The sequence below is a fragment of the Anomaloglossus baeobatrachus genome, chromosome 1 (assembly GCF_048569485.1).
Source record: "Anomaloglossus baeobatrachus isolate aAnoBae1 chromosome 1, aAnoBae1.hap1, whole genome shotgun sequence".
NCBI classification, from domain to species: Eukaryota; Metazoa; Chordata; class Amphibia; order Anura; family Aromobatidae; genus Anomaloglossus; species Anomaloglossus baeobatrachus.
Window position 1 is genome coordinate 3,773,173 of NC_134353.1, and position 13,687 is coordinate 3,786,859.

Here is a 13,687-nt window from a genome sequence, read left to right on the forward strand (position 1 = left end):
TGTATCCCAGGCTGGGCAGATGATCAGAGCACACAGACCCCGCCGGCCTCGTCCTCCCTATAATCATCTCTGTGGATCGGGTGTACATGTATCCCAGGCTGGGCAGATGATCCGAGCACACAGACCCCGCCGGCCTCATCCTTCCTATAATCATCTCTGTGGATCGGGTGTACATGTGTCCCAGGCTGGGCAGATGATCCGAGCACACAGACCCCGCCGGCCTCATCCTTCCTATAACCATCGCTGTGGATCGGGTGTACATGTATCCCAGGCTGGGCAGATGATCAGAGCACACAGACCCCACCAGCCTCATCCTCCCTATAATCATCTCTGTGGATCGGGTGTACATGTATCCCAGGCTGGGCAGATGATCCGAGCACACAGACCCCGCCGGCCTCGTCCTCCCTATAATCATCTCTGTGGATCGGGTGTACATGTATCCCAGGCTGGGCAGATGATCAGAGCACACAGACCCCACCAGCCTCATCCTCCCTATAACCATCGCTGTGGATCGGGTGTACATGTATCCCAGGCTGGGCAGATGATCAGAGCACACAGACCCCGCCGGCCTCATCCTCCCTATAACCATCGCTGTGGATCGGGTGTACATGTATCCCAGGCTGGGCAGATGATCCGAGCACACAGACCCCGCCGGCCTCGTCCTCCCTATAACCATCTCTGTGGATCGGGTGTACATGTGTCCCAGGCTGGGCAATCGGTCAGAGCAGAGGCTGGACCATTATAATGTATAGATGCCTAATTCACCATTGAGACAAGCACTTGCATTCGTAGACCCTGCTGAGCCTTTGTTCGCTGTATCTAAGCTGACGCATCACATTATCTACCAGGGAGCACACTCCTATAAACCGGGGGACTGTAAATTATAGTCTTGTGGTTTCGTACAGACATGGTCCCAGCTTTTGCTGTTCTGAGCCGTGTAAAGTCCCTGTCTGTACAATACGGAGAACAGTCAGTCTCACAAGTCATCTTCTGCGTCTTGTATTAGTATGCTATACCGTCGTAGCTGAATAAACAAGATACAACGTGGTGGGTGACAAGGGCGCCTTTAATGAGACATGGCAGAGATGGTGCCTGAACCAGCAGGACACTGTGTCGATGCGGCTGCATCTGTCCTGAGTGACGAAGGTTTGTGTATTTACTACCACAGTGTGAACCAGTTCCATGCGCTCCGTCCTACACTAGTGCTAGTTAGGCTGTGTCAGTGTAGGAGTGCTGACCTTGTACCCCGTGCTTCCCCTGTACCCCGTGCTGCCCCTGTACCCCGTGCTGCCCCAGTACCCCCCGCTTCCCCCGTCAGTACAGTCTCGTGCACAAGGCTCTATTACCAGAGTCAGTGGGACAACCCTGGACTCCAAGCCGCAGAGTGTAACAGTGATACATGGCAGCACCCGAGGCTTCACAGTCTGACCTCACACCCATGCACGTGGTTTATCAGTATTCTTCTGCCATTACCAGTACGACCAGTGAGCTCCAGCCCGTGAATGGGTGACAGCCTTGTCCCCGGCCGGTCTGGTCATTATACTGTTCCCATAAGAAGCCGCTCTCTTTGTACTGTCGGTATAGATTAGAGATGAGATTGATGCGCAGCTCCCGGTACAAGCCAAGCGCCCGTTCCCGGTATGGACCATCCATGTGACCGTACCTGTGCAAGGCTCTGACCACCAGGTAGTTAATATTAATCCATATAGGGCCCCTCCAGTATGGAGGGTCATGCTCAGTGTTACGCTGCATAAACATAGGATTGCTCTTAGACAAGGACCGGATACCATACGGCGTCCACAACCTGTCGGCATCTCGCAGGTGATCTAGGAGACGGCCAAGGTTGGGTGAATCTGGAGATAAAATCTGAAGAATGAAGGGGAAGAGAGAGACGTAGCCGAGGGCACCGACAAGCTGCAATTTTGGGGATTTCCTTACTACTCTGATTAATCTTGGGGGTGGAACACTACGAGGGTCTTGTCCAGGAACTGGCCGAGGTCGCTCCCATTCAAGGGCCACATTCTGGGTGTGATTACCATAATCGGCATATGCACCAAGTCTCTCAGACCAGTGAAGCTTGTCCAGTAACACATTGTCTGCAAGAGCCTCGTGAGACTCCACGTACCGCTGGCCATCTTCTCCAAGCAGCCTACAGATGGTGGCCATGACTTCAGAAGCCAGGGTTATCCAACATCGTAGGTCCACATGCCGCTCATCATCTGATGGGTGTGATGCTCGAGGATAGTCATCCAAGCCGGATGTCAGAGTCTTTGGGTTTAGGAAACGCAAGGTGTCCCTGTCCCGTCCACGCCAACGATAGGTATATGGGAGAAGACCGCTCTGAGTGTCATTGAACCAATTGTACCAGGTCTGTAGGCGAGGAAAAGCCCTGCGAAGAAACTGCAGTCCCTCGGATGACACCAACCCATCGGCCAGTAGCTGCTGCAGGGCCAGGAACAGAGTAGGAGGGTTGGCATTCTCGGCCCACTGGACTACAAACTCAGCAGGTACTTTACTGCGAGCCTCATCTCCCAGAATCTGCTCCCGGGGAATCCAGCCATCTGCATTCATCAGGTCCAGCCAGTGTGCCAGAGACTGCCAGGCCAAGGTAGGGTCCCAACGAGCAATGAGCAGCAAGTGGAAACCCTCATCCCACAAGAAGCCTCGGGGAAAGAAGGAGCGGGATGGGACGGCAGTATACAGAGGCGCTGGAGGATAGAACACAGGTTCTGGATTGTACCGTGACTGCACTAGGGAGCTTCCATAGAAGTAGCCCATGCCCCCCAACATATTAGAAAGTGCAGCTTGAGCAAAGGACACCTGCTCTGGGAGGAAGCCTTTCTGCTCTAGATGGAAGCGTTCCCGGAAGCGATCCTCAAAACTTCCCTGATGCATCTCCAGCTCCGTAGAGAATGCTGCACCAGACAAAGACCCTGGTCGCTGGGTGAAACTGTCCGACTCGAACAGGATCTCTACCTGAGCAGGAAGAAACAAGGTGACCTGGTGAATGACGACTTGGGAGTGATCCGAGCCGGGATGAGAAGGTGGGTGATAGGTATCGAGGCCGAAGTAACGCTGCTTATTGCTGGGATTGGCAGCAGGGTGAGTAAAGCGATCCCTCATACTACTCCGCACAACGTCCGTGAGGTGGTGAAGTCCGGGGCAAACCGTCACCAGGTGGTTATAACTGTGAAGAAAGGAGAACGGGTCACCACAGGCACAATACCATACATACACATAGGACCAAATATCATACATGACCCTATAGATGTGAGGAAAACGGGGTCACCCCGGGGACAATATCACACATACGCATAGGACCAACTATCATACATGACCCTATAGATGTGAGGAGAGTGGGTCACCACAGGCGCAATACCATACATACACATAGGACCAAATATCATACATGACCCTATAGATGTGAGGAGAGTGGGTCACCACAGGCACAATACCATACATACACATAGGACCAAATATCATACATGACCCTATAGATGTGAGGAAAACGGGGTCAACCCAGGGACAATATCACACATACGCATAGGACCAACTATCATACATGACCCTATAGATGTGAGGAGAGTGGGTCACCACAGGCGCAATACCATACATACACATAGGACCAAATATCATACATGACCCTATAGATGTGAGGAGAGTGGGTCACCACAGGCACAATACCATACATACACATAGGACCAAATATCATACATGACCCTATAGATGTGAGGAAAACGGGGTCAACCCAGGGACAATATCACACATACGCATAGGACCAACTATCATACATGACCCTATAGATGTGAGGAGAGTGGGTCACCACAGGCGCAATACCATACATACACATAGGACCAAATATCATACATGACCCTATAGATGTGAGGAGAGCGGGTCACCACAGGCGCAATACCACACATACACATAGAACCAACTATCACACATGACCCTATAGATGTGAGGAAAACGGGTCACCACAGGCGCAATACCACACATACACATAGGACCAACTATCATACATGACCCTATAGATGTGAGGAGAGCGGGTCATCACAAGAGCAATACCACACATACACATAGAACCAACTATCACACATGACCCTATAGATGTGAGGAGGGCAGGTCACCACAGGTGCAATACCATACATAGGACCAACTATCATACATGACCCTATAGATGTGAGGAGAACGGGTCACCACAGGTGCAATACCACACCTACATGTAGGACCAACTATCATACATGACCCTATAGATCTGAGGTGAGCGGGTCACCACAAGCGATATACTATACATACACATAGGACCAACTATCACACAGGACCCTATAGATGTGAGAAGAGCGGGTCACCACAGGCGCAATACCACACATACATATAGGACCAACTATCATATATGACCCTATAGATGTGAGGAGAGCGGGTCACCCCGGGGACAATACCACACATACATACAGGACTGAATATCATACATGACCCTATAGATGTGAGGAGAGAGGGTCACCACAGGCGCAATACCACACCTACATGTAGGACCAACTATCATACATGACCCTATAGATGTGAGAAGAGCAGGTCACCACAGGCGCAATACCACACCTACACGTAGGACCAACTATCATACATGACCCTATAGATGTGAGAAGAGCGGGTCACCCCGGGGACAATACCACACATACACATAGGACCGAATATCATACATGACCCTATAGATGTGAGGAGAGAGGGTCACCACAGGCGCAATACCACACCTACACGTAGGACCAACTATCATACATGACCCTATAGATGTGAGAAGAGCGGGTTACCACAGGCGCAATACCACACATACACATAGAACCAACTATCATACATGACCCTATAGATGTGAGGAGAACGGTCACCACAGGCGCAATACCACACATACACATAGGACCGAATATCATACATGACCCTATAGATGTGAGGAGAGAGGGTCACCACAGGCGCAATACCACACCTACACGTAGGACCAACTATCATACATGACCCTATAGATGTGAGAAGAACGGTCACCACAGGCACAATACCATACATACACATAGAACCAACTATCATACATGACCCTATAGATGTGAGGAGAACGGTCACCACAGGCACAATACCATACATACACATAGGACCAAATATCATACATGACCCTATAGATGTGAGAAGAGCGGGTTACCACAGGCGCAATACCACACATACACGTAGGACCAACTATCATACATGACCCTATAGATGTGAGAAGAGCGGGTTACCACAGGCGCAATACCACACATACACATAGAACCAACTATCATACATGACCCTATAGATGTGAGAAGAGCGGGTCACCCCGGGGACAATACCACACATACACATAGGACCGAATATCATACATGACCCTATAGATGTGAGGAGAGAGGGTCACCACAGGCGCAATACCACACCTACACGTAGGACCAACTATCATACATGACCCTATAGATGTGAGAAGAGCGGGTTACCACAGGCGCAATACCACACATACACATAGAACCAACTATCATACATGACCCTATAGATGTGAGGAGAACGGTCACCACAGGCACAATACCATACATACACATAGAACCAACTATCATACATGACCCTATAGATGTGAGAAGAACGGTCACCACAGGCACAATACCATACATACACATAGAACCAACTATCATACATGACCCTATAGATGTGAGGAGAACGGTCACCACAGGCACAATACCATACATACACATAGGACCAAATATCATACATGACCCTATAGATGTGAGAAGAGCGGGTTACCACAGGCGCAATACCACACATACACGTAGGACCAACTATCATACATGACCCTATAGATGTGAGAAGAGCGGGTTACCACAGGCGCAATACCACACATACACATAGAACCAACTATCATACATGACCCTATAGATGTGAGAAGAGCGGGTTACCACAGGCGCAATACCACACATACACATAGAACCAACTATCATACATGACCCTATAGATGTGAGAAGAGCGGGTCACCCCGGGGACAATACCACACATACACATAGGACCGAATATCATACATGACCCTATAGATGTGAGGAGAGAGGGTCACCACAGGCGCAATACCACACCTACACGTAGGACCAACTATCATACATGACCCTATAGATGTGAGAAGAGCGGGTTACCACAGGCGCAATACCACACATACACATAGAACCAACTATCATACATGACCCTATAGATGTGAGGAGAACGGTCACCACAGGCGCAATACCACACATACACATAGAACCAACTATCATACATGACCCTATAGATGTGAGGAGAACGGTCACCACAGGCGCAATACCACACATACACATAGAACCAACTATCATACATGACCCTATAGATGTGAGGAGAACGGTCACCCCGGGGACAATACCACACATACAGTGTCTTGAAGAAGTATTCACAGTGATCTGATAGGACCTGAGCGTGCACTCGCCATTCTGATGCCATATCGGCAGGAGTACAGAATGGCAGCCAGTCCCGGCTCACATCACCCTGAAACATGCGAGTGCAGGGTGATATCCGCACAGACAGGCCGCGGAGGAGATGGAGAAAGTGCTCTCCCCCCTCTCCACACTGGTCTGATCACAGCAGAGCCTGAGGCGAGGGTCATCAGCAGATCATAGCCGAGCCTGAGGCGAGGGTCATCAGCAGATCACAGCAGAGGCTGAGGCGAGGGTCATCAGCAGATCACAGCCGAGGCTGAGGCGAGGGTCATCAGCAGATCACAGCCGAGGCTGAGGCGAGGGTCATCAGCAGATCACAGCCGAGGCTGAGGCGAGGGTCATCAGCAGATCACAGCCGAGGCTGAGGCGAGGGTCATCAGCAGATCACAGCCGAGGCTGAGGCGAGGGTCATCAGCAGATCACAGCCGAGGCTGAGGTGAGGGTCATCAGCAGATCACAGCCGAGGCTGAGGCGAGGGTCATCAGCAGATCACAGCCGAGGCTGAGGTGAGGGTCATCAGCAGATCACAGCCGAGGCTGAGGCGAGGGTCATCAGCAGATCACAGCCGAGGCTGAGGCGAGGGTCATCAGCAGATCACAGCCGAGGCTGAGGCGAGGGTCATCAGCAGATCACAGCCGGTGCCTCGGGGGCCACACACACATATACAGCACCATTTACCTGATCTGTCCTCCACCACCTCCTGCTGGTTTGGGAAGGTGGATGCGAAACCTCCCCAGTTCCTCAGATGTTCCCGTCAGCGAGCTCACGCGATCTCTTCCGTCCAGGTGAGGAGTCAGCGAGCCCTGACCGTCTGTGGCCACATAGAACAAGATGGACACGAGCCGTGGAGGGGATGACACGTCCTGGGGGGAGCGAGGAGGGTCAGCGACTAGTGTGTGCCACATGAAGCCTACAGCCCCACCCCGCTGTCCTTACACATCACTGACAAAGCACACCTCATGCTACAGTGCTGGCCAAAAGTATTGGCGCCCCTGCAATTCTGTCAGATAATACTCAGTTTCTTCTTGAGAATGATTGCAATCACAAATTCTTTGGAATTATTATCTTCATTTATTTTGCAATGAAAAAACATAAAAGAGAATGAAACAAAAATCAAATAATTGATCATTTCACACAAAACTCCAGAAATGGGCCAGGCAAAAGTATTGGCACCCTCAGCCTAATACTTGATTCCACAACCTTTAGCCACAATAACTGCGAACAACCGCTTCTGGAACCATCAATGAGTTTCTTACAATGCTCTGCTGGAATTTTAGACCATTTTTCTTTGGCAAACTGCTCCAGGTCCCTGAGATCTGAAGGGTGCCGTCTCCAAACTGCCATTTTGAGATCTCTCCACAGGTTTTCTATGGGGTTCAGGTCTGGACTCATTGCTGGCCACTTTAGTAGTGTCCAGTGCTTTCTCTCAAACCATTTTCTAGTGCTTTTTGAAGTGTGGTTTTGGGTCATTGTCCTGCTGGAAGACCCATGACCTCTGAGGGAGACCCAGCTTTCTCACACTGGGCCCTACATTATGCTGCAAAATTTGATGGTAGTCTTCAGACTTCATAATGCCATGCACACGGTCAAGCAGTCCAGTGCCAGAGGCAGCAAAGCAACCCCAAAACATCAGGGAACCTCCGCCATGTTTGACTGTAGGGACAGTGTTCTTTTCTTTGAATGCCTCTTTTTTTTTCCTGTAAACTCTATGTTGATGGCTTTTCCCAAAAAGCTCTACTTTTGTCTCATCTGACCAGAGAACATTCTTCCAAAACGTTTAAGGCTAGGTTCACACTTCCGTTCAATTGTATCAGTCACAATCCGCTGCTCTGGTACACAACGGAATCCGTTTAGCAGATTCCGTTGTTCCCATAGACTTGTATGAGCAGCGGATTGTGACTGATGATGCTGCGTTGCACCCTCTGCCCGACTGATCAGTCGTGGAACGACTGACCACCGGGCGGAAGGAACGCAACCTGTAACGTTTTTTGAGCAGCGCAATCCGTAGGTTTTCGCTGCGCATGCTCTCTTTGGCTCCCTGCACACGTAACCAGGATACACATCGGGTTACTAAGCAATGCGCTTTGGTTAGTTACCCGATATTTACCCTGGTTACATGTGCAGGGAGCCAGCGCTAAGCGGTGTAAGCTGGTAACCAAGGTAAATATCGGGTAACCAAGGAAAGTGCTTTGCTTACCCGATATTTAGCCTGGCTACACGTGTGCAGGGAGGCCGACACTTCCACATTCGGCTCCGCCCCCTCCCACACTCCGTATGTACACACACACACACACCTGTCCCCAGCCATGCAGACCGCGGCACTGACGTCCTCAGCTCCACGGCCCCGCTCAGCTCCGCCCCCCACACACAACGGAGTGCGACAATAAATTGTCTTCTTTGTCATCCGTTGTACAACGCATCAGTCACATGCGTCAAGCAACGTATGTGACTATTGCAAAACAACGGAAATGTGAACCTAGCCTTAGGCTTTCTCAGGTAAGTTTTGGCAAACTCCAGCCTGGCTTTTTTTGTCTCGGGGTAAGAAGTGCGGTCTTCCTGGGTATCCTACCATACAGTCCCTTTTCATTCAGACGCCGACAGATAGTACGGGGTGACACTGTTGTACCCTCGGACTGCAGGGCAGCTTGAACTTGTTTGGATGTTAGTCGAGGTTCTTTATCCACCATCCGCACAATCTTGCATTGAAATCTCTCGTCAGTTTTTCTTCTCCTTCCACATCTAGGGAGGTTAGCCACAGTGCCTTTACACTTCTTGATGACACTGCGCACCGCAGACACAGGAACATTCAGGTCTTGGGAGATGGACTTGTAGCCTTGAGATTGCTCATGCTTCCTCACAATTTGGATTCTCAGGTCCTCAGACAGTTCTTTGGTCTTCTTTCTTTTCTCCATGCTCAATGTGGTGCACACAAGGACACAGGACAGAGGTTGAGTCAACTTTACTCCATGTCACCTGCTGCAAGTGTGATTTATTATTGCCAGCAGCTGTTAGGTGCCACAGGTAAGTTACAGGCGCTGTTATTACACAAATTACAGAAGCAGCACAGGATTATTCACACAGTGCCAATACTTTTGGCCACCCCCTTTTTATGTTTGGTGTGGAATTATATCCAATTTGGCTTTATGACAATTGTTTTTTTTCTTTTCATTGAAGACAAATTAAATGAAGATAATACCAAAGAATTTGTGATTGCAATCATTTTCAGGAAGAAACTGAAAATTCTCTGACAGAATTGCAGGGGTGCCAATACTTTTGGCCAGCACTTTACCTCCTCCTCCCCCGCGCACCGTTACATGCTACCCTCCTCCCCCCGCACGTTATCACCTTCCTTCCCTACATGCCGTCCTCCTTCCCTGTACACCCTCATATGCCGCCCTCATAGTATCACTCACCGTCCTTTTTCCCCACACGCCCTCACACGCCGCCCTCCTCACCTGCGCACCCTCCTCGCATGCCGCCCTCCTGTCCCGTGCGCCCTCACACTCTACCGTCCTTCCTCGCGCGCCCTCACACTTGGCCCTCCTCTCCGCACGCACTCCCACGCGCCCTCACACTTGGCCCTCCTCTCCGCACGCACTCCCACGCCGCCCTCCTCTCCCACGCGCCCTCACACTTGGCCCTCCTCTCCGCACGCACTCCCACGCCGCCCTCCTCTCCCACGCGCCCTCGCACGCCGCCCTCCTTTTCCACGCGCCCTCGCACGCCGCCCTCCTCTCCCGCGCGCCCTCGCACGCCGCCCTCCTCTCCCGCGCGCCCTCGCACGCCGCCCTCCTCCTCCTCTGCATGCCCTTACACATTGCCCTCCTTCCCCACACACTGTCACCTGCCGCCCTCCTCTCCCGCGCGCCCTCGCACTCCGCCCTCCTCTCCCGCGCGCCCTCGCACTCCGCCCTCCTCTCCCGCGCGCCCTCGCACGCCGCCCTCCTCCTCCTCTGCATGCCCTTACACATTGCCCTCCTTCCCCACACACTGTCACCTGCCGCCCTCCTCTCCCGCGCGCCCTCACACTCCGCCCTCCTCTCCCGCGCGCCCTCACACTCCGCCCTCCTCTCCCGCGCGCCCTCACACTCCGCCCTCCTGTCCCGCGCGCCCTCACACTCCACCCTCCTGTCCCGTGCGCCCTCACACTCCACCCTCCTGTCCCGCGCGCCCTCACACTCCGCCCTCCTGTCCCGCGCGCCCTCACACTCCGCCCTCCTGTCCCGCGCGCCCTCACACTCCGCCCTCCTGTCCCGCGCGCCCTCACACTCCGCCGTCCTTCCTCGCGCGCCCTCACACTCCACCCTCCTCTCCCACGCGCCCTCACACTCCACCCTCCTCTCCCGCACAGTCACTCCATGTGTCACTGCTTTCATGGTTTCCTCACATCAGGGGTCCCCACTATCCTCCAGCTCCAGTCTCCGCCATGTTGCCCTCCAGGTCTCTTCACAACCTCCGTCCGCAGGGTGAACCCAGAGTCTTTGATCTCCTGGATGCCGAAGTTCAGTCCATCGTGCATCAGCCACCCGTACCGCGCCAGACCATCGCCCTGCTCACACGTGTGACGGAGGGACGGGGCCCCCGACTGCGAGATCCACATCAGCCCTAAACACAAGCAAGGCAAATGTGATCCATGGGTGCCTGCCACCACAGAAAAGAGCACATGGGGGGCCGCAGCCACCACAGAAAAGAGCACATGGGGAGGCCGCTGCCACCACAGAAAAGAGCACATGGGGGGCCGCTGCCACCATTGAAAAGAGCACATGGGGGGCCGCTGCCACCACAGAAAAGAGCATATGGGGGGCCGCTGCCACCACAGAAAAGAGCACATGGGGGGCCGCTGCCACTACAGAAGAGAGCACATGGGGGGCCGCTGCCACTACAGAAGAGAGCACATGGGGGGCCGCTGCCACCACAGAAAAGAGCACATGGGTGGCCGCAGCCACCACCAGAAAAGAGCACATGGGGGGGCTGCCACCACAGAAAAGAGCACATGGGGGGGCTGCCACAACAGAAAAGAGCACATGGGGGGCCGCTGCCACTACAGAAAAAAGCACATGGGGGGCCGCTGCCACCACAGAAAAGAGCACATGGGGATCGGCCGCCACCACAGAAAAGAGCACATGGGGGGCAGCTGCCACCACAGAAAAGAGCACATGGGGGGCCGCTGCCACCACAGAAAAGAGCACATGGGGAGCCGCTGCCACCACAGAAAAAGAGCACATGGGGTGCCGCTGCCACCACAGAAAAGAGCACATGGGGGGCCGCTGCCACCACAGAAAAGAGCACATGGGGGGGGGGGGGGTTGCCACCATAGAAAAGAGCACATGGGGGGCCGCTGCCACCACCACAGAAAAGAGCACATTGGGGGTTACCACCACAGAAAAGAGCACATGGGGGGTTGCGACCACAGAAAAGAGCACATGGGGGGCCGCCACCACAGAAAAGAGCACATGGGGGGGCCGCTGCCACCACAGAAAAGAGTATATGGGGGGCCGCTGCCACCACAGAAAAGAGCACATGGGGGGCTGCCACCACAGAAAAGAGCACATGGGGGGCCGCTGCCACCACAGAAAAGAGCACATGGGGGCTGCGACCACAGAAAAGAGTATATAGGGGGGCAACCACCACAGAAAAGAGCACATGGGGGGCCGCTGCCACCACAGAAAAGAGCACATGGGGGGCCGCTGCCACCACCACAGAAAAGAGCACATTGGGGGTTACCACCACAGAAAAGAGCACATGGGGGGGGGGTTGCCACCATAGAAAAGAGCACATGGGGGGGCCGCTGCCACCACCACAGAAAAGAGCACACTGGGGGTTACCACCACAGAAAAGAGCACTTGGGGGGTTGCGACCACAAAAAAGAGCACATGGGGGGCTGCTGCCACCACAGAAAAGAGTATATGGGGGGCCGCTGCCACCACAGAAAAGAGCACATGGGGGCAGCCGCCACAGAAAAGAGCACATGGGGGCAGCCGCCACAGAAAAGAGCACATGGGGGCAGCCGCCACAGAAAAGAGCACATGGGGGCTGCCACCACAGAAAAGAGCACATGGGGGGCCGCTGCCACCACAGAAAAGAGCACATGGTGGGCCGCTGCCACCACAGAAAAGAGCACATGGGGGCTGCGACCACAGAAAAGAGTATATAGGGGGGGCCGCTGCCACCACAGAAAAGAGCACATGGTGGGCCGCTGCCACCACAGAAAAGAGCACATGGGGGCTGCGACCACAGAAAAGAGTATATAGGGGGGCCGCTGCCACCACAGAAAAGAGCACATGGGGGCTGCGACCACAGAAAAGAGTATATAGGGGGGCAACCACCACAGAAAAGAGCACATGGAGGAGCTGAGACCACAGAGGAGACCATATGAGGGGAGCTAGAGTACTATTATATAGGGTGGGATACTATTATACAATACATTATTTAGGGGGTATAGTATAGGGGGGTGTACATTATTACCTGTCACACCGCCCCTCACGGGATCCGCAGCCTCATCCCCATATATACCTGCGGCCTATACGTTATACAGTGAAGGAAATAAGTATTGGATCCCTTGCTGATTGTGTACGTTTGCCACTGACACAGACATGAACAGTCTATAATGGAAAGGGTGGTTAATTGTAACAGTGCGCCAAACTAAAAAAATCACACTGTATAAATTATAAACAGTGGGTACGGAAAGTATTCACACCCCTTCACATTTTTTCACTCTGTTTCATTGCAGCCATTTGGTAAATTCACAGTAATGTACTCTGCGCACCCCATCCCCCATCCGACAGAAAAATACAGAAATGTAGAAATGTTTGTAAATTTATTAAACAAGAAAACCTGAAATAGCCCATGGTCATAAGTATTCAGCCCCTTTCCTCAGTATATCACATGGTCATAAGTATTCAGCCCCTTTCCTCAGTATATCACATGGTCATAAGTATTCAGCCCCTTTCCTCAGTATATCACGTGGTCATAAGTATTCAGCCCCTTTCCTCAGTATATCACGTGGTCATAAGTATTCAGCCCCTTTCCTCAGTATATCACATGGTCATAAGTATTCAGCCCCTTTCCTCAGTATATCACATGGTCATAAGTATTCAGCCCCTTTCCTCAGTATATCACGTGGTCATAAGTATTCAGCCCCTTTCCTCAGTATATCACATGGTCATAAGTATTCAGCCCCTTTGCTCAGTATATCACATGGTCATAAG

The 13,687-nt window shown here is 52.6% G+C and overlaps 1 protein-coding gene across 2 annotated transcripts in view; it reads right to left on the reverse strand.

Annotated features, from left to right (window-relative positions):
- Window positions 1-1,281: 1,281 nt before the first annotated feature.
- MOGS (mannosyl-oligosaccharide glucosidase) overlaps window positions 1,282-13,687 on the reverse strand; it is a 33,727-nt gene continuing 21,321 nt past the window's right edge. For both annotated transcript variants that reach the window (XM_075345646.1, XM_075345637.1), the window contains 3 exons: window positions 10,867-11,084; window positions 7,158-7,342; window positions 1,282-3,187 (listed from right to left, as the gene is read on the reverse strand). In XM_075345646.1, coding sequence (XP_075201761.1) covers window positions 1,453-3,187; window positions 7,158-7,342; window positions 10,867-11,084 — 2,138 coding nt within the window. In that variant the 3' untranslated portion in view covers window positions 1,282-1,452. The remainder of the gene's footprint in view (window positions 3,188-7,157; window positions 7,343-10,866; window positions 11,085-13,687) is intronic.